Genomic DNA, 19,452 nt, shown 5'->3' with positions numbered 1-19,452 from the left:
ATCTGCACTCTCGTAACGGTTGCCAGAAGCAGAGGGTAAGCAGACAGCAGGACCCAACAAACAAGAAGCAGTAGTGAGCCTAGCGTCTGCTGCCTGGTTGACGTAAAACCGTGACTGCGGTTCCCTCGAAAGGGGTTGTCGGAACCAGAAAGGGTTCTGCTTCCAACATGTGTCCTTTGAGAAGCTTAATCCTCAGCTCCTGTGTCCTGAGGATCTGGGGAATCCAGAGTGACAGTGACAATTCTTTCATCCAACAACAGGTGCAGATAGCCCAGATCCTGAATATTTCTAATTGCTGGGTCTGCAGCCACATCCCAGCTCACTCACAAGCTAGTATCCCTACCATGGCAATCCCTTTGAATTCCTCAGAGCTTGCTGGAGAACCCTATCCCCTTGAAAGGACATGGAAGGAAAATGACACTTGGGGGCTGGGAAAAACATATGTTCCTAAACTTATAAGTGTGGTGAAAAGAAAGGGCCACTGGTGCTGGGTGTGTAATGGGGCAGGGCTGAATCTAGGGAGGAGCAGCTGTCTCCAATACATCGTGTCCCATGGTGTATGGGACTATTCAAACAAGGTTGGAGAATGGCGAACCGGGTATGGAAAGATAAACTTCCTCTCAACCTGGGATCAAACCAAAGATTCAGTCTCTTGCTCCCCCTACAGCCTCCCTGAGAAAAACAGCACCATCTACAAATGTTGTGTGAATGCTACCTCTTCTCCCAGTGAAAATCATCCTGTGCCCTTTGGGGGATACTATTCCTCCTTCGTAAATTCTTACATGTCAAAGGGTTGCAGTCAACCCTTCCCAGCTTTAATGGGACATCATTGGGTTTGTGGGGAAAATGCTTACACTGTGTTACCAGCAAATTGGTCAGGTATCTGTTATCCTGCTCAGCTTTTCCCACAATTCCGGGTGCTTCAATCCCTCCCACAAAACTGCCTCCGTAATTTCAGGCGAAAAAGGAGGGACTTGCCAGATGCTAAATGGTATGTGGATAACATAAGCCCCTGAACTTGGGAAGAAGCTGTTGGCATTTCTTTAGTCCCAGTAGGGGGGGTAATCCACCATGCAAAAAGGCTTTTAAGGTTACAAGCGGTGGTTGAGATCATGGCCAATGAAACAGGAGAGAGCTTAAAAGCTCTAGCGAAAGAAGCAGGAGCGGTCCGACAAGTGGCCCTCCAAAACCGTCGGGCATTAGATATAATACTGGCAGCCAAAGGAGGGACCTGTGCTCTAATTGGAACAGAATGCTGTGTATACATACAATGATAATACTAATGAGGTAATAAATCGTGCTAGCCATCTGGAGCAAATTGCATACCTTCCCCACGAAGAACCAAGTTCCTTGTGGAAATGGATAAGTAACTTATTCAATTTCTCTAGTCTGGGAAACTGGTTGTTTCAAGGAATCCTGACAATCCTATTTGGAATTCTAATAATCTTTGTGTGTTTTCAATTGATTTCTTGTTGTATCCAAAACTGCACAAGACACACCATCCATCAGGTTACCCCTAACCAGAGTGCTAATCTAATGTTGTTAAATGTCACCAGTGAAAGTAATGAAAAAGAACGATTGATGTATGGAATCCAGTAAGTCATTGGTCATGGGCGTAGCCTTGACCAAAAGGGGGGATTGTGGAAGTTGTATAAGTATAACATTGTATAAGGGGACATGCTGGATACATTGTATATGAGAAGGCATGCCAAATCATGTTACAAAGTATCTGAGGGAGCACATGTAGGGACAGTTAGCTTTTGAATGGAGAAGCAATAAAGATAGAGCCAGCACGTCTAAGAAGCAGGCATCAGAATGGAAGGTGTGAAGGGCAATTAGTTAAGTTAACTGGAAGCTGTTAAAGGAGATTGTTAAGGGTGGCAGGTAATTGAAGATACGTGACTGGTCTCAGGGATCTCGAAGGGTGGTGACTAAAATCTTTTTCTTCTTTTGTCTGTAACTTCTCTGTAACTTGTTCTCCAAAAAACTGTATAAATTAAAAGACACAAGCCCCACTTGGCGGGCTCACTTCTAAATGTATTAGCAGAGCAGCTTTGCTAATAAAACAGAGTGGTCTGATAAATTGTGAGTCTGAGTCAAACTTTGACAATTAGGTAGTTGAAAACCGCTATCAAATCCCCCCTCATTCTTCTCTTCTTCAGACTAAACACTCCCAGTTCCCTCAGTCTCTCCTCATAAGTCATGTGTTCCAGTCCCCTAATCATTTTTGTTGCCCTCCGCTGGACTCTTTCCAATTTTTCCACATCCTTATTGTAGTGTGGGGCCCAAAACTGGACACCGTACTCCAGATGAGGCCTCACCAATGTCGAATATAGGGGAATGATCACATCCCTCGATCTGCTGGCAGTGCCCCTACTTATACAGCCCAAAATGCCATTGGCCTTCTTGGCAACAAGGGCACACTGTTGACTCATATCCAGCTTCTTGTCCACCATAACCCCTAGGTCATTTTCTGCAGAACTGCTGCCTAGCCACTCGGTCCCTAGTCTGTAGCGGTGCATGGAATTCTTCCGTCCTAAGTGCAGGCCTCTGCACTTGTCCTTGTTGAACCTCATCAGATTTCTTTTGGCCCAATCCTCCAATTTGTCTAGGTCCCTTAGTATCCTATCCCTACCCTCCAGCATATCTACCACTCCTCCCAGTTTAGTGTCATCTGCAAACTTGCTGAGGGTGCAATCCATGCCATCCTCCAGATTATTAATGATAGTGAACAAAACCGGTCCCAGGACTGACCTTTGGGGCACTCCGCTTGATACCGGCTGCGAACTAGACAATGTAGAACTGATCAATGAAATTGTTTTTAATTGTTCACTTTATTAATATAACTTCATAAGCAAAGTTTTATGAATGAAACAACATTCATTCATAAAACCGGTTACCCCAATAACTGGCTAATTGAGTTTCACTTTCAATTCAATTGCTGCTCAAATCACTGAAACTTGCACTGTTTCAACATCAGAGGGGTAGCAGTGTTAGTCTGGATCTGTAAAAGAGGCAAAGAGTCCTTTGGTATCTTATAGACGAACAGACTTATTGGAGAATACCCACTTCAAGCTTATGCTGTTTCAACATTGTAACTTCTGCTCACTGTTTGCCATTCCTTACACTTGTCCATATTGTAACTCAAACTCCATTTTAACTTGTCCCAAACTCCATTTTGTAAACCCTGCTGCACCCTTCATTTTGCAAAACCCGGCTGTAATCTGATTAGTGTAGTTTAGATGTGGGAATGAGGTATGGATGGATGGGTATGGATGGATGATGGAATCAACCTCCAGCCCCAGCCTGTCCTGATGAAATAAGTGTAAATGCCAACGGCTGAAGATGCAGACAACAGCCCTGACAAAGCAAGAAGAGTCCACCCTCAAAAGAAAAGGACAAAAGTACAACTGAAGAAACATCAAAGCTGAAAGTCATGTCTGCAATTGACGGGTGATCAGTCACACCGACCCCAGAGGCAGCGTGACACAGCAAGACCTATAGACTCTGGATTCAAACTGAAGCCTACAAAAAGGATGGATGAGATGGAAGACTTTGGAGGGTAACATTCTGCTGCCAACATGGAAGGGCATCGGTGCATGCCCCACAGAGACCCAGCCCTTCCTTGTGCCCGGCTTTCCTGGCCAGGTAGCCACCACAAGCTACGAACCCAAGCCACGAACTCAAGCTATATTCAGGACTGGTAACTATACAGTGGCTGCAGAACATTTGGGGTGTGTGGGTGTGGGTGTACATAGGTATTAGATATTAGTTATTGGCCATAAATCAAATTGTGTTATAATAAACGTGACGTCTTGTCTTGTCCCCTGAAATGATCCTGTGTAGTTTTGTCTGCATAACACATGGAGCCATTAATCGCTACCCGCTGAGCCCGATGATCTAGCCAGCTTTCTATCCACCTTGTAGTCCATTCATGCAGCCCATACTTCTTTAACTTGCTAGCAAGAATACTGTGGGAGACCATATCTAAAGCAGATGCAACAGAAGATTCACCAGATGCAACAGGAGACAGCCAGACTTCAGATCCAAGTATTGGAAGAGCAGAGAAAGTCCTCGCCACCTGGTACTCCACTTCCCCACCATAACGAAAGAAACTGGGAAAGGATCTGTCCCATTTACAAAGATACTGAAGACACAGAGGAGTTTTTGTCTACCTTCGAACATCTGTGCACTCTGCATGGGATCCCAGATGAGCAGCAAATGCCTGTCCTGCTGACCAGATTGACTGACTCGAAAAGCCAGGGAAGTATTTAATTAATTGAGGGAACAAGAAGCCTTAGATTATGTGCTGTTTAAAGATTCTGTGTTAAGGCGATTCAAGGTCACTCCTGAGTCTTACAGGGTTAAGTTTAGAAATTTTAAAATGTCTTATGCTTCTACTTTTGTATCATGTGCTCATAAGCTGATGGGTTTTGTTAAAAAGTAGATTGTGGGAACAAAGGAGCTTGGGAGTTTTGAAAAACTGCTGGATTTAATAATTTTAGAACAGTTCTTGGACATTGTTCCTGACCATGTGAGAGCAGCTGTGTGAGGGATAGGAACCCTGAGTCAGTCCTACAGGCCGTGGAATTTGCAGATGCGCATACTCAAAACGGGGCTCAGGAAGGGTATAAACCCCAGGGGAAAATTAATGACCGTTCTCCCCACTTCAAGGGTAGGGAAGGATTTAAAAGTAAACCTGGCCCTGACTCTTATAAAGGAGCTCAAGGGGGCCCAGAGGGTAGGAACTCTCACCACAAGAATAAACAGGTTAAATGTTATCACTGTGGTGTGCTTGGCCACATGAGACCAGATTGCCCGACCAGCAGCCCCAAAAGCCATGGTAAATGCCAACTCCATTACTCTGAGAACCCAGGCTGAACCAAGCCACAACAGCACCACCTTGAGTCCAGGTGCAAGCATAGCAGTGACTAATGACAACCCCTGAGTCTCTAGTAGTATGGGAGGAGGTGGTGAGCTCACCAGTTATGTTAGGACTGAGGCATGGCAAGGGAGTGAGCGATTTATTAAGGAGGCAAAGGTCAATGGTGTTGAATGCATGGGATGGCGAGATACTGGCTCTGATGTGACTATAGTTAAGGGACATCTGGTGAAGCCAGAGGACATAGTGCCATTACCGTCCCATACTCCCCTGGCAACATCGGAGTACTCTGTGGACCTGCTGATGGCTAGAATCCATCTTGAGTGGGATGGCTTTACAGGGGATGTGAATGCTGCTGTCTGGGATTTAATTCCGGCTGATGTTTTGGTAGGAAATAACCTACTGAAGGTGCCTGTCCGAGTTAATGTGGTAACCAGGTCACAAAGAGAGTTTGGGTCTGTGCAGATACCCTAACTGATGACAGTGAGGGGGACTGCAAACAGAGAGTGTCTCCCAGGATGGATCAGGTGAGGGTTTATCTGAGGTATCAGAGATGGTTCTGAATTCGAATGAAACCCAGAAGGAATTCATTATGGCCCAGCAAAGTGATGTATTACTAGAGAGAGCCAGGAATGATGCTCAGAGTCAGATCCCAGCTAGTGAAGAGAGAGGCAGGTTTTTCATGCAGGACGTGTTGTTGTATAGGGAGCCTCCTAGGGGAAGGAAGCATTCCCAAGCAGCAGTTCGCAAACAGCTTGTGGTACCTGAGAGTTATTGCAATGATTTGTTGAAGTTGGCTCATGATGGTCCATTTGCAGGACAGCTGGGTATAGGCAAAACACGTGACAGGCTAGAGCAAAATTTTCACTGGCCCCACCTCTTTAGATCAGTGAGAGAGTACCGCAGGAGCTGTGAACTGTGCCAGAAGCGTAAGGGGTTAAGGCGGCCTAGCAAGGGGCCCCTCCAGCCTCTGCCCATTATTGGGGAGGCTTTTGCCAGGGTGTCTGTGGATATTGTGGGACCACTCCCAAAACCTTCAAGGAATGGGAAAAAATACATCCTTGTATTGTTAGATTTTGCTACCAGATACCCTGAGGCAGTAGCATTATCTAATATTGAGGCAGAGACAGTGGCAAGAGCCTTGTTCTCTATTTTTAGCAGGGCGGGTTTTCCCAAGGAAATATTGTCTGACCGTGGCTCTAATTTTATGTCTGTGGTTTTCAAGCAGTTGTGGGAGTTATGTGGGGTGAAGCACCTGAAAACTGCTCTTTACCACTCTCAGACTAATGGTCTGGTGGAAAGGTCCAATGGAACCCTGAAGTCAATGTTGAAAATGTGTATGGATAGATGCCAGAATGACTGGGATGTTATGCCGCCATATCTATTCTATGCATTGTGATAAACTCAGGACAGATGGCTGCAAGGGGAGGTGGGGTAGAAAACAGTCCCAGAAGATTAAAAGGCCCTCCTCCCTATCAACTGGGGAGGGGTGACTACAGGTCAATCAGGTTCACCTGAGAAGAGGGTTAACAGAGATCAGGTAGGATCAGCTGAGAGGGAATTAACCTGAGGTCAGTTAGGATCAGCTGATTCCAACTAAGGGCTGTGTCAAGGTTCCTTCCCCACTCTGAACTCTAGGGTACAGATGTGGGGACCTGCATGAAAACCTTCTAAGCTTACTTTTACCAGCTTAGGTTAAAACTTTCCCAAGGTACAAACTATTTTACCTTTTGCCCTTGGACTTTTGCTGCCACCACCAAACGTCTAACCGGGTTTATTATTGGGAAAGAGCCATTTGGAAACATCTTTCCCCCCCAAAATCCTCACCAAAACCTTGCACCCCCCTTCTGGGGAAGGCTTGATAAAAATCCTCACCAATTTGCATTGGTGACTACAGACTCAAACCCCTGGATCTTAAGAACAATGAAAAAGCAATCAGGTTCTTAAAAGAAGAATGTTAATAGAAGTAAAAAGCATCACCTCTGTAAAATCAGGATGGTAAATACCTTACAGGGTAATTAGATTCAAAACATAGAGAATCCCTCTAGGCAAAACCTTAAGTTACAAAAAGATACAAAGACAGGAATATCCATTCTATTCAGCACAGTTTATTTTCTCAGCCATTTAAAGAAATCATAATCTAACGCATATCTAGCTAGATTACTTACTAAATTCTAAGACTCCATTCCTGTTCTGTCCCCGGCATAAGCATCACACAGACAGACAGACCCTTTGTTTCTCCCTCCCTCCAGCATTGAAAGTATCTTGTCTCTTCATTGGTCATTTTGGTCAGGTGCCAGCGAGGTTATCCTAGCTTCTTCACCCTTTACGGGTGAAAGGGTTTTTCCTCTGGCCAGGAGGGATTTTAAAGGTGTTTACTTTTCCTTTTATATTTATGACAGGCTGCCTGAGACCTATTTAAACCTGCCCCTGGTGGGAGAAGAGTGGGAGAGAGAGAAGGAGTCAAGTTGCCAGTAGGAGCAGCAAGACAGCAAGCCCCACCATGGGGGAGAGAGGCTGCATTCCCTCCCATAAGGGAGAAAAACAAGCCCAAAAGACTGGTGGAGAGAAGGAACAGACTGCCCCTGTGCAGCCAAGAGGAACTATTTTACCCCAAGCCCATCTCACCAAGGCTAGAAACAGCTGAGTGAGTCTGGTGCCACCAAGAAGGTGCCTTGCCACAGCATACAGAAGCGTGCCCCAAGAGTCTATAGGGTTTGGGAGGCAGGTCTGGGGGCCCCTAGATCTGATTCGTGACTCATGGGAAGGAATGTTGAGAAGGCAGCGCAGCCAGGGGCTGAGTATGTGGCTCAGTTCAAGGAGAGTTTGCAGGAGATGATGAAGTTGATTCAGCAGAATCTGAAGGAGAGCTAGGGTACTCAGAAAGCCTGGTATGATGGAGATGCTAAGGAAAGGGCATTTGAAATAGGGGACATGGTGTTGGTGCTAGATCCTGTCAGGAAGAACATAGTGAAAGATGTTTGGACTGGACCCTTGGAGATAGTGGAAAGGATTAATGAGGGCACCTATGATGTGAGGAAACCCCAGGGCCGGGGAAGTGTGCAGATCGTGCGTGTGGACAAAAGGAAGACCTACCATGAAAGGGAGGTAAATGTGAATGTGATTTGTTGTGCTGAGGAAGAGGCAATGTCCGTCCCTTTGACTGATGTGTTGGTGGAAAGCCAGGAGGAGACACCCCTTGAGAGCACTGAGATGGGAGAGGGTTTGACCGCCTCCCCCCCCCCCCGCCCCAAAAGGAAGGAGTTGCTAATGATGTGGAAACACCACAAGCAAACATTCTCCAACAGGCTGGGGCTCATTGATAGGATGACATGCTCCATTCAGACAGTGGGTCCCCGCCCAGCTCCTAGCAGGGCTTACAGGGCTAAGGGAGAAATGTAGAGACCGATCCAGGAGGAGGTGGAAAGCATGTTAACAATGGGAGTAATCACCAAATCCAAGAGCCCCTGGGCTTCTCCCATTGTGATGGTGCCCAAAAGGGATAAAACCATGATATTTTGTGTGGATTTTAGGTGGAAGCTAAATCCTCTAACTCAGCCTGACTCTTACCCCACACCCAGAAGAGAGGATCTATTAGATACACTGGGGAGGGGGGCAAAGTTTATAAGCACCCTGGACCTGACTAGGGGGTACTGGCAAATACCCCTAGATGCTGATGCAGGAGAAAAGTCCGCTTTCATAGAGGAATCTGGCCTGTATGAGTTCAAAGTGCTGCCCTGGGGATGTGAAATTCAGGGGCTACTTTCATGAGACTTATAAACAAGGTCCTACAGGGATTTGAATCTTTTGCAAGGGCCTATATAGACGACCTAGACATCTTCAGCAATTCGTGGCAAGTTCATCTTAACCACATAGGGATTGTGTTGCACTGGCTCAGGGAGGCCAACCTAACTGTTAAAGTTTCTAAATGCAGAGTGGGAGCTGCTGAGGTGACCTACCTGGGGCACAGGGTGGGCAATGGGCAACTGTACCCTGAGCCTTTAAAGGTGGAGGCCATTAAAAATTGGCCTACCTCTAGAATTAAAAAGCAGGTCCAATCGTTCATTGGTCTGGCCAACTATTACAGGAGGTTTGTAAAAGGATTCAGTGACATTGTTGCACCCATCACAGACCTGATGAAAAAGGAAAAGCCAGACTGGGTGCAATGGATGGAGGCCTGTGAGCAGCGATTTCAAAGCATAAAGAGTGCTTTGGCCAAATTTTGCTGATGCCAGATGCTGACTCAGGCCACGTCTGATGCTACAGCACTGTAGATGCTTCCTGCGGCAACAGAAGGGGTAATCCACCTCTCCACGCCTGTGCCAGCAGCTAGGCTGGTGGAAGTGTTCTTCTGTCGCCCGAGCCATATCTGCAGCAGGGGTGAGATTGGCACAGCAGGGGAGTGCTGTGCTATGGCACCCTAACTTTTAAGTGTAGACCAGGCCTTGGAGCATTGGGCCCGGAAAGAGCAGAACAGGGCTCCCGCAGGGGTCTGGCCTGCTGGACTCACGGTCAGAGATAGGGAACGCTGGCACCGAAGGCCCTGTGGTGGAGGCCATGGGCCTGCCCCTGTGGAGCTGTGTGGATCCCTGGGCCCTGGTACACTAAACTGATCACTCCCAAAACTGGTTACAGGCCTGGCATCAACCCTGTGAATCCAGCCAGCTGGCTCCCAGGCCTTCTAGTTACTGGAGGAATCATACTCATTGCTAGGGTTGCCAGGAGTCCAGTTTTAGACCGGAATGCCTGGTCGAAAAGGGACCTTGGTGGCTGTGGTCAACAGCGCTGTCCGGGCCATTAAAGGTCCGGTCAGCGGCTCAGCAGGCCTAAGGCAGGCTCCCTGCCTGCTGTGGCTCCGCGCAACTCCCAGAAGCAGCAGCATGTCCCTGATCCGGCTCCTGCACATAGGAGCAGCCAAGGGGCTCCGCATGCTGCCCCTGCCCCAAGCACCACCCCTGCAGCTCCCCTTGGCCAGGAACCGCAGCCAAGGAGAGCTGTGCGGGCAGTGCCTGCGGGCAGGGCAGCATGCAGAGGTGCCTGGCTGCGTCTCTGCATTGGAGACAGAGGGGGGACATGCTGCTGCTTCTGCAAGCTGCTTGACGTAAGTGCCACCCAGAGCCTGCACCCCTGAGCCCCACTTGTGCCCCGACCCCCTGCCCCAGCCCTGATTCCCCCTCCTGCTCTCTGAACTCCTCTATTCCAGCCTGGAGCACACTCCTGCACCCAAAACCCCTCATCCCCAGCCCCACCCCAGAGCCCTCACCTCCTCCCGCACCCCAGCCCCCTGAGCCAGCCCAGTGAAAATGAGCAAGTGAGTGAGGGTGGGGAATGCGAGCGACAGAGAAAAGGGGGAGTGGAGTGAGCTGGGGCGAGGCCTTGGGGCAGGGGCAGGGCCTCAGAGGTGGGGCAAGGGTGTTCGATTTTGTGCAAGTAGCCCAGGGGTGGCCAACCTGTGGCTCCGGAGCCATATGCGGCTTTTCAGAAGTTAATAGGTGGCTCCTTGTCTAGGCACCGACTCCGGGGCTGGAGCGACAGGCACCAACTTTCCAATGTGCGGGATGGTGCTCACTGCTCCACCCCTGGCTCTGCCACAGCCCTGCCCCCACTCACCCCTTCTCGCCCCCTCCCCGAGCCTGCAGTGCCCTCGCTCCTCCTCCCCAGAGCCTCCTGCATGCCATGAAACAGCTGATCTGGAGGTGTGGGGTGGGAGAGGGAGGCGCTGATTGGTGGGACTGCTGGTGGGTGGGAGGCACTGGGAGCCGGGGGGAGTGGGAGCTAATGGGGCTGCTGACATATTACTGTGGCTCTTTGGCAGTGTATAGTGGTAAACTCTGGCTCCTTCTCCGGCTCAGGTTGGCCACACCTTGAGTAGAAAGTTGGCAACCCTACTCATAGCTGATGCCCGATGTCCTTTCTGGGCAGATCTTGGAGGACTAAATTCACTGCTCTTTTCCACCAAAAGGACATCTCCTCCGGGCAGGGGGTGCCAAGGCAGCAGGGCCTCACGTGGGGGCTAGCCAGCACCTGCTCTGCCCTGTTGCAATGTCACCTGGGCCCTCACAGCTTGTGTGATCCACCCACGTCCCAGGGTGGTTTACAAGACCCACTGAGGTTGCTGCCAGGCAGGTCCCCATGCAGCACACCAGGGCCGGGCTCTGTCACTGAACGAGCCTGAAATATTTATTAGAAACAAAGGGAATTTCCTGGCCCACAACTCCACTCCTCCTGCGTTGTGACTGGCCAGAGCTAGCCGTCGCCTGGAGAAAGGGGACTGAGACAGGGGCTGTTTAAAATGAAAGCTGAACTTTGCAGGTCTGGAAAAACAATATTAAGGTTCCTAGTTACACAACCCCCGAACCCTGGGCGGGCTGGGAATGCCCCATTTGTGCCTGCAACACAAAGTCTGGATCTGGTGTTTCCCAGTCTTCACTAGCCCACCCTGTCTTCTGTTGAGAAGGATACACTTCAACCTAGCTGGAAATAACCTCCAACCAGTGGCGAAATCGGATACTGCTCCTGCTTCCCTGGAGAGTTGTTTAAGAAACTAGCTGTTTCGCCCCAGAATGGCTTCACTCAGGAAACACCCAGGGGGCAGTCTCCTAGGGGAGAAGTTGATTTGCACCCCTGCTGTAGCACGTACAGTCGGCAAGCTTCGCGGGTGACTCTGTGCTTTGCAACACAATAAAACTTCAGTCCTCTCTGCCTGGAAATCAGCAACGTTCCCTAGGCCTCCAATGTCTGGGGCACAGTCATAGTGACAGTCATGCCCCCATGGCCTCGTGCAGGGCCTGATGAGACACTTCTCACAGGATGTGACGGGCGGATGCAGCAGTGACTGCTGTGGCAATCTCAGTTCCTGTGGGACCAGGCCAGCTCTTCCCCTTTGGGCAGGAGCAGCAGACAAGGCTCTGCATAAATAAGACATTCCTTTTGCATCTGTGTTGCTGGGGAATTGAGGGTCGGGTAGCAGGTTCCCAGCCGCTCTCCTGGGAAGAAAGTAGCAGCCGTGTTAGTCTGTATTCACAAAAAGAAAAGGAGGACTTGTGGCATTTTAGAGACTAACAAATTTATTTGAGCATAAGCTTTCGTGAGCGACAGCTCACTTCATCGGATGCATTCACGAAAGCTTGTACTCAAATAAATTTGTTAGTTGCTAAGGTGCCACAAGTCCTCCTTTTCTTTCTCCTGGGAACATGTCACATTTCTAGATCTCAGGTCATTTATTCATAAGTCAAGGCAACATTCTGAAATCGAGCCAGAGTCTTGTACTGGCTCATCTCTCCCCCTTGCCCCCCCGCCTCCCCTCGCCCCGCCACTTTTGATTCATCCCCCACTGGCTCTTTTCAGCCCTGCCTTGAATCATAGCCTCAATCCCATTTCCTTCCTCTGTGCCCCTGCCCAGGTCTGATTCATGGCTCCGCTCCTGCTCGTGGCAGGGGGCCACTGCTGTCCAAACAAATCTTCCGCCCGCCCACTAGGGAAGGAGATTGCTCAGACAGAGAGGAAGACTAGACATGGCAAGGAGGGCTCGATCTTGCGCTCACAGATGTCAGTGAGAGCTTTGACGCTAACAAATTGGCTGTCTGAAATTCCCAGGCCCCTTGTGCCCCTCACCCCTCTGGCAGATGGGCATCGGACAGAATCACAGCTGTGTTCATCTGGAGGACATCTAGCTTTGCTGATATGACCGCTATTATCTGGATTGGGGTAGCACCTAGTTACGGACCAGGCCCCTGTACATTATTAGGTGTAATACGGTAGAGCCTAGGTGCCCCAGTCACAGAGAGAAAACCTCAAAGAAGCTGAGGCCTGACTATGTGCCTCCCAGCCGAGTTCTGCTGCTTCTTCCAAGCTCTGAAGCAAAGATAATGGCCCAGTGGCGAGGTCCTTCCACGGCGGTGACGACAGTAGGAACTAGGGACTATTTAACCAGACAACCAGGGGAAAAAAGAACAGCAAATTTAGCACATACATTTGCTGAAGTCCTGGAAAGCCAGGGAAGGCCTCTTCATTCTGCCGCATCCTGAGGAACTGGATCCGGGACTCCAAATTAACAGCTGCCTGCAAGGAAGCTCAGTGCCCCTCAGAGAGAAGCAAAAGGAACAGGTGCTCCAACTGGTGGCCACTTTTCCAAAGGTATTCTCAGCTCGTCCATGGCCCAGCATCACATTAATGCAGAACCTGGTAAAGTAATACAGGACGGGTTCCAACCAATCACTGACAAATTGAGGGGGGCTGTCAAGGCCATGTTAGAATTCGGGGTAACAGAGGAATCCCTGAGCGACTGGAGGAGTCCTGTTGTGCTGGTTGCAAAGCCGGATGGCTCCCTGTGTTTCTGGGAGGACTTTGTTCCTACTCCATGTTGTGGATGGACGGACTCTTAGGCCAGCTGGGAGAAGCCCAGTGCATCACCACTCTGGATTTGACAAAGAGATACTGGAACATCCCCTTATCACTGGACTCTCGGAAGAAGACGGCTTCCCCTACACCACTTGGCCTAATTCATTTTAAGATGATGCTCTTTGGGTTACAGGGGGCAGTGGCCCCCTTTTCAATGTTTGGTGGACCAATTACTCCAACCACATAATCAACATGCGGCTGCATACTTCGACAATGTAGTCATCTCCAGCAAGGATTGGGATTCCCATCTGGACAAATAGCTGCCCTTCCCCGATCACTGAGGAAGCTGGGTTAATGGCTAACCCAGTTTGTAATAGGGAAAACAGGAATCCCATTATCTGGGATACATGGTCGGTGGAGGGCAAGTCCACCCCTAGATGGATAAGGTCTATGCCCAATGGGCACACAAGTTCGGGTCTTCCTAGGCCTAGCTGGCTACTATGACCGATTCATACCACGTTCACCACTATAGCAGCCCCACTGACTGACCTAACCAAGGACACTGCCACCAGGGTTGGAGCAGTGCCCGGAGGTGCCGGGGACATGCTCCGAATGGGGGCGGGTACCCGAGGAGCAGTGGGCGGTCCCAGGCCTTCCAGCCATTGGGACGACTGTTGCTGGTGTGATGCCATCTCCGTGAGCCGTTGTGCTGGCGAGTCAGCCGGCCGGTGCAGGAGCCGGTTCACCTCCGTCGCTCTTTGCACTGCAGTGATGGTTACAGTCCTCCCCACTTCTGGGACTGCCTCGTCAGCTGCTCTCGGGCCGTCTCCTAACTGTCTCCCTCTGGCCACCTCCAGTTGGCCCAGCCCTAAAATGGGTCAAGCAGCCCTTAAACTCCAGGGCGTCAGTTCCTTAGAGGCAGCCTGGCCCGGTTGTTGCCCTCCACTATCCCAGGCCTTTCTGCCTCCCCATCTCGCTCTGTCCTCCCTCCTTTATAGCTGTGGCTGCCTGCGAGCCTCCGTGACTGTCAGCCTGGTGCCTCTCTGCCTGGGCTCCACCTGGTCACCCGTAATGGGGCTCACAAAGCCCAGGGGTGTGCTGGGTGGCGGGGGCTATGCCGGAGTGCTGAGTGTATTGTCTTGCGGCCCTAGTGCCTGGGGAGAGGAGCCCAACTGCCGGCCCCAGTTTGCCAGCCTGGGAGATTCTGGCAATGTCTTCTCCCCGAGTTGGCAGCTCTAGCTTCCTGCCCAGCATGGTTTGCATGTAAAGCTGAGTGTGCTCAAACACAGGCTGGTCACGCTCAAAGGCCTCCCTCCTGCCTGGAGCAGCATTGTGCAACAGCAGCTCCCAGCCGAGCCAGCCTTCCCAGGTGTGACCCCGCCTCCTCTCGCTCCAAGCAGCATAAATAGGCGGGCGAAGCTCAGCAAGAAATCAGACAGAAGAGGCAGGTGAAGAATGGGCGACTCGGAGCCACGGGCGGGCCTGGGTACTGTATTGCCATCAGCAAGCTACGGCTGCGAAGGGCTCTCTCTTCTGCTACTGCTCTGCTGGGCCTTGCGGCTCTCCGGGGCTTTTCTCCTTCCTCTTTTGCCGAGAGTGCATTTGATCTCCTTGTAGCTGGATCCCGGAGGCAGGCTGCCCCGCCCGCCCGAGACGCAGTGCCCAGGCAGGACAGGCGTTTGCAGCGCGATCACTGTGTTTTCAAGCCAGAGAATGGGCTGATATATTGAGACCTTGGTGGCGGGCAAGCGAGCGGCTCCACAGAGCCAGCCCGCGGCCAATCAGGGTCATTTGATTTTCTTTGAATAAGTGACCTTTTAGTTGTAAACAGGTGAAACCCCAGCTCATTTCTAAACAAGTCCCCTCCAGCTTGAATTTTAGTTGGGTTTCTCTGGCCATAGTTTTCATTCCCTCCAAGGCGACACACAGGAAACAAAAGGTCACCGCAGTACGGAAGTTGCAGCGCAGCTGGTTACGACACCGGCTGCAAGGCGTGCAGGTTGACAATTACGCTACTGGAAATTTTGATACCACAGAATGAGTTACACTATAGAGCAATGATGTACATTGCGAGCATGCGGGAGCATGTGACGGCCTCTATAAAGAGACCCATACTGGCCCAATGGCAGAGTAGATCCACAGAGCAGGGGCAGCCAGTGCAGGATGGGTTGTCCGGTGTGTTGGCTCAGTTACCTGATAGTGCTTTTTCTCTGCGGTTTCTGTTCAGAGGCACATCCATCCGAGATTCATGAAAAGCCAGCCGCCCAGATGAAAGTCTTCAAGTACCGGTAAGTGATTTCTGCTTCCTGGCAGCACAGGGCTGCAGAGTTCAGATCCGTGGTCGAGCGTCAAATTGGCCGATTGCGAGGATTTTCACAAGGCGGACTGGTTCCCTGTGGTGGTTGCTCTCTGTATTGTGGTAGGGCCTTGGAGCCCCGGTCATGGAGCAGGGCCGCGTTGTGTGAGGTGCTGCACAGACACGGATCAAAAAGATGGTCCCTGTCTCAGGTGGTTCACAAGGGACTGGGCGGCTTGTGAAAGCGAGCGCAGATCCTAGAACTGCAGGGAATTTTGGTCCCCACCGCCTCTGAAACTTTGTGCCATTTACTGTCCTGTGGTGTTCAAAACCAGTCTCAGCCTCCCAGGCAGGGTGGGCACGGCCCCACGCAGCATAGGCCGCCGAGCACACAGCTCAAAGAGCAGGTGAGGGGGGAGGTAGGCGTGCATTGGCGGTGACAGGCGGGACGGGTTGGGTGTGACAAAGGGGATGTTCAGTGGGACCAGGCACCCATCAGCTCCTCAGCAATCCAGGAGCAGGATCCCTGAGCTCACTGCCAGCAGAGTGGGGCCTATGGGAGGCCCGGGGCTGGCGGGTCCATGGGGCCATTGGCCCGTGTTGTCTTGTGGCACTGCTGGGTCCAGGGGCACTGAGGGCTGTGCAGAGAGAGGCTGGCACGGCCCTGCGTGGATGCTTTCATTTGGGCTTGGAGCAGGTTATATCTGTTTAGTTTAGATCAGTTGGGAACTGGTGCTGGGGCTGGGTATGGGGGGGGGTAGGGGTTTGGAGGGGCAGCGCAGGGTGCTGGGCATTGGAGGGAATGGGCAGGGTGCTGGGGGCGTTCAGTGCTGGGGCGGGGTGTTGGGGGGCTCAGTGCTGGGGATGGAGTGCTGGGGTTTGGATGGTTGGGGCACTGGAGGGTTGGAGGGGCAGGGCAGGGTGCTTGGCGTTGGAGGGGAGGGGCGGAGTGCTGGGGCTGGATCTAGATTGCGGCTTGTTGGCTCACACTCGCTGCCTTTCAGCCTTTGGGATGTGGCCCAGAAGTCTCTCTACCTGCGGAACAATCAGCTGGTCGCTGGCTATTTGCAAGGGCCCAACTCTGCGCTGGAAGGTGGGTTGCACCCGTTGCCCCCTCCGCTTCCCCTGCCCTGGGCGGGCGAGGGGCTGGGATCCTCCTGGGCAGATCTTCTGCTGGGCACCCGTGCCACCACCCTCGCCTGGCAGCCAGAGCCTCCAGCTGGGCCTGGCCAGGCCCGCCCTGCCCTGGGTGCCTCAGCCTGGCTCTATCTCCCCGAGCTCCGTGCAGTTTGCAGCCATTGAGCAATTACGCTACAGCTCTAGGCCTGTGGCCCCAGGGCTGGCAACGCAGACCCCCCTCTCCCACTTGCCATGCTAAGTGCTAACCAGGTCAGTCTGGTTTTATTCCCCGTGGGCCAAATCCGGCCCCTTTGGCATGCTGGGGGCTCTGGCAGTTAGGTCACCTGGGTGGTCTGAGAGCTAGTTGGGCTATCCCACCCTGGGACTCGCCGGGGCGGTAATTTCATCTGATGGGCAAGGGGCCTGAGCCGAGTGGGGCCTTGTGAGGGGCAGGAGGATCTGTCCTAGGGCTCACCCTCCCTCCCTTCTCCCCACAGAGAAAATTTGCTGGGTCCCCAACCGCTCCTTCGAGCGGGAGAAGTTCCCCATCATCCTGGGCGTCCAGGACGGGCGCCGCAGCCTGGCATGTGGGACGGGCGCCCTGCCCGCGCTGCAGCTGGAGGTGAGTGGGACCCCACCTCTGATCTCTGTGTCCTACACCCCCTTTCCCTTGCCACAGGACCTCTCCCTGCCAGGGCTCCATTCCCCCGGCCCAGGCCTGGCTGCAGCGCAGGCTGGTAGAGGGTGCTCCCATCCCGCCCTGCTCCACCGGAGTCCAGATCTCTGCCCACCCCATTGGTGACCTCCCTGCCCGGCACCAGTCCGAGCCCCTCCCCACTCAGTACAGACCAGCCCCAGGCCCTGGCTGGCCCCCGCGGGAGAGTCTCCGTCCCTCACCAGCCTCTCCCCTCCTGCGCAGGACGTGAACATCACGGAGCTGTCCCGGGGCGGTGAGGAAACCACCCGCTTCACCTTCTTCCGCTCCTACAAGGACGGCATGTGGCGCTTCGAGTCGGCTGCCAACCCAGGCTGGCTGCTCTGCACCTCCGCCCAGTCCAACGAGCCCCTGGGCCTCACCACCAGCCCGGATGCTGCCCATATCGTTGACTTCTACTTCCAGCTGTGCTGAGCCCAGCCGCCCGGGATGTGTGCCCCGGCCCAGCCTCCCCCAGGCTGTGTAGGAGGAGACCAGCTGGGTCGGGAAGGGCTGCATGACCTCTCCCTGACCCAGCCGCAACCTGCTGGGGCGCAGGAGACAGAGCCATGTCCCTAGGACTCCTGAGTCCCAGCAGGAGGGCACCGGGGCCTGATCCTGCCAGGAACTGCGCCCCCTCCCGGTGGGGGTGTTTCAGGGCACCCAGCCCCTTGTAGAGCCAGGCCGTGCGCTTCAGCCAACGTGCCCCAAAGGGGGGCCCGATCCTGGGGGCCCCTCTCCAGAGCCGTGGAGCCTTTCCAAAGGGGTCTGCAGGCGTCCAGTGGCAAGATGGCCCAGCGGTTCGAGCACTAGCCGGGGACTTGGAAAACCCTGCTCTGCCAGACTCCCTTGGGCAGGTCCCGGAGCCACTCCGTGCCTTAATTTCCCCCCCTGTACAATGGGGACACCAGCCCTGCCCCCTGGGGTGTGTGAGGGTAACTCCATAGGTGGGGAGGGATTTCTCAGTGGTTTGAGCATTGGCCTGCTAAACCCAGGGTGGTGAGTTCAATCCTTGGGGGGGCCATTTAGGGATCTGGGGCAAAAATTGGGGATTGGTCCTGCTTTGAGCAGGGGGTTGGACTAGATGACGTCCTGACGTCCCTTTCAACCCTGGTAGTCTATGATTCTATGATTCATTAGCCGCAGGCTCTGGTGCTGGGGGCCTGACAGGGCTCATGGACAGGAATCCCAGAGCATGCGGGTGTCTGGCCGTGGGCCCGACAGAGCTGCAGCAGGATGTTGCCATGGCAGCACTGTTCCGGCTGGGCTCAGTGTCTCCCAGCGGTTCTGCTCTGCATGGCTGCGGAAGGGCCGGCTGCCCTGGAAGGGGATCTGGATGCGCGCCCTCGCTGTGTGACTAGCTCGTCCCACTGGAGAGCTCTGGCCCCATGGATCCCCCCAACCCCAGCCTGGCTTTGAATAAACGTAGAAAGTAGCTACCCATGCCTGAGTGACACTGTTGAGTTGAGATGCACCTGCCACCCTCTGGGCCCAACTCCCATCAAATGCCCCAGCTGGGCCATGCTGGAGCCCAGGGCTGGCCCCCCCTCCCCCAGCCTGCTCCCCACGACTTCCAGGCTGGATAAACACAGGGGCTGATTCCCTGCAGGGCTTTGCTGGAGTAAGGAATGAAAGAGGCAAAGACAAGCAGGACTCCTGGGTTCCATGCCCTACTCAGCCACCCACTTGCTTCCCCACTCAGTGCCTCAGTTTCCCCAGCGGTCACATGAGACTAGTGCTCCAGGTCTATAGCCAGGTCCTGAGCTGGTGTCCATGGTGCTGCTCCATCAGAGTCAAGGGAACTGCGCCAGTCACAACTCCCACACATACAGTGCTCACTCCATGTTACCATTCCCCCCCACCCCCCAGGGGGATCCCACGTGCAGAGGAGAGCTGGCATGTTCCAGCTCTCCTCGCTCCCTGGGCCCATGTGGGATATGTTCCCCCTGCAGGGAAAGCGCCCTGTGCACTCTACCATCCCAGCTTTACAGGCGGGCATGGGAGCACTGTGGAATACGCCTGTTGAACACGGGGGCTAGTGCATGGTGGGGGGCAGAGGAGCTGCCCCAGGGAATGGGACTGTTCAGGTACCGAAACCAGGGGAAGGGATTTTATACAATG

General features: G+C 52.8%; 1 protein-coding gene across 2 annotated transcripts; it reads left to right on the top strand.

The window, feature by feature from the left end:
• Positions 1 to 14,610: 14,610 nt before the first annotated feature.
• On the top strand, positions 14,611 to 18,774 carry LOC125626547 (interleukin-1 family member 10). Of its 2 annotated transcripts, XM_048829629.1 has the most exons (5): positions 14,611 to 14,708; positions 15,450 to 15,510; positions 16,523 to 16,611; positions 17,135 to 17,259; positions 17,557 to 18,774. In XM_048829629.1, the coding sequence occupies exons 1-5, from the start codon at positions 14,678 to 14,680 to the stop codon at positions 17,764 to 17,766; spliced, it is 516 nt and encodes a 171-aa protein (XP_048685586.1). In that variant the 5' UTR covers positions 14,611 to 14,677; the 3' UTR covers positions 17,767 to 18,774. The 2 variants fall into 2 exon arrangements, with proteins under 2 accessions (XP_048685586.1, XP_048685585.1); XM_048829628.2 differs by lacking the exon at positions 14,611 to 14,708 and having other exon boundaries at positions 14,970 to 15,510.
• The last annotated feature ends 678 nt before the right edge of the window (positions 18,775 to 19,452 follow it).

This window comes from Caretta caretta, chromosome 26 (assembly GCF_965140235.1).
Source record: "Caretta caretta isolate rCarCar2 chromosome 26, rCarCar1.hap1, whole genome shotgun sequence".
Lineage (NCBI taxonomy): Eukaryota > Metazoa > Chordata > Testudines > Cheloniidae > Caretta > Caretta caretta.
The sequence above is the reverse complement of the archived record's forward strand: the minus strand, read 5'-3'. Positions and strand labels throughout refer to the sequence as shown.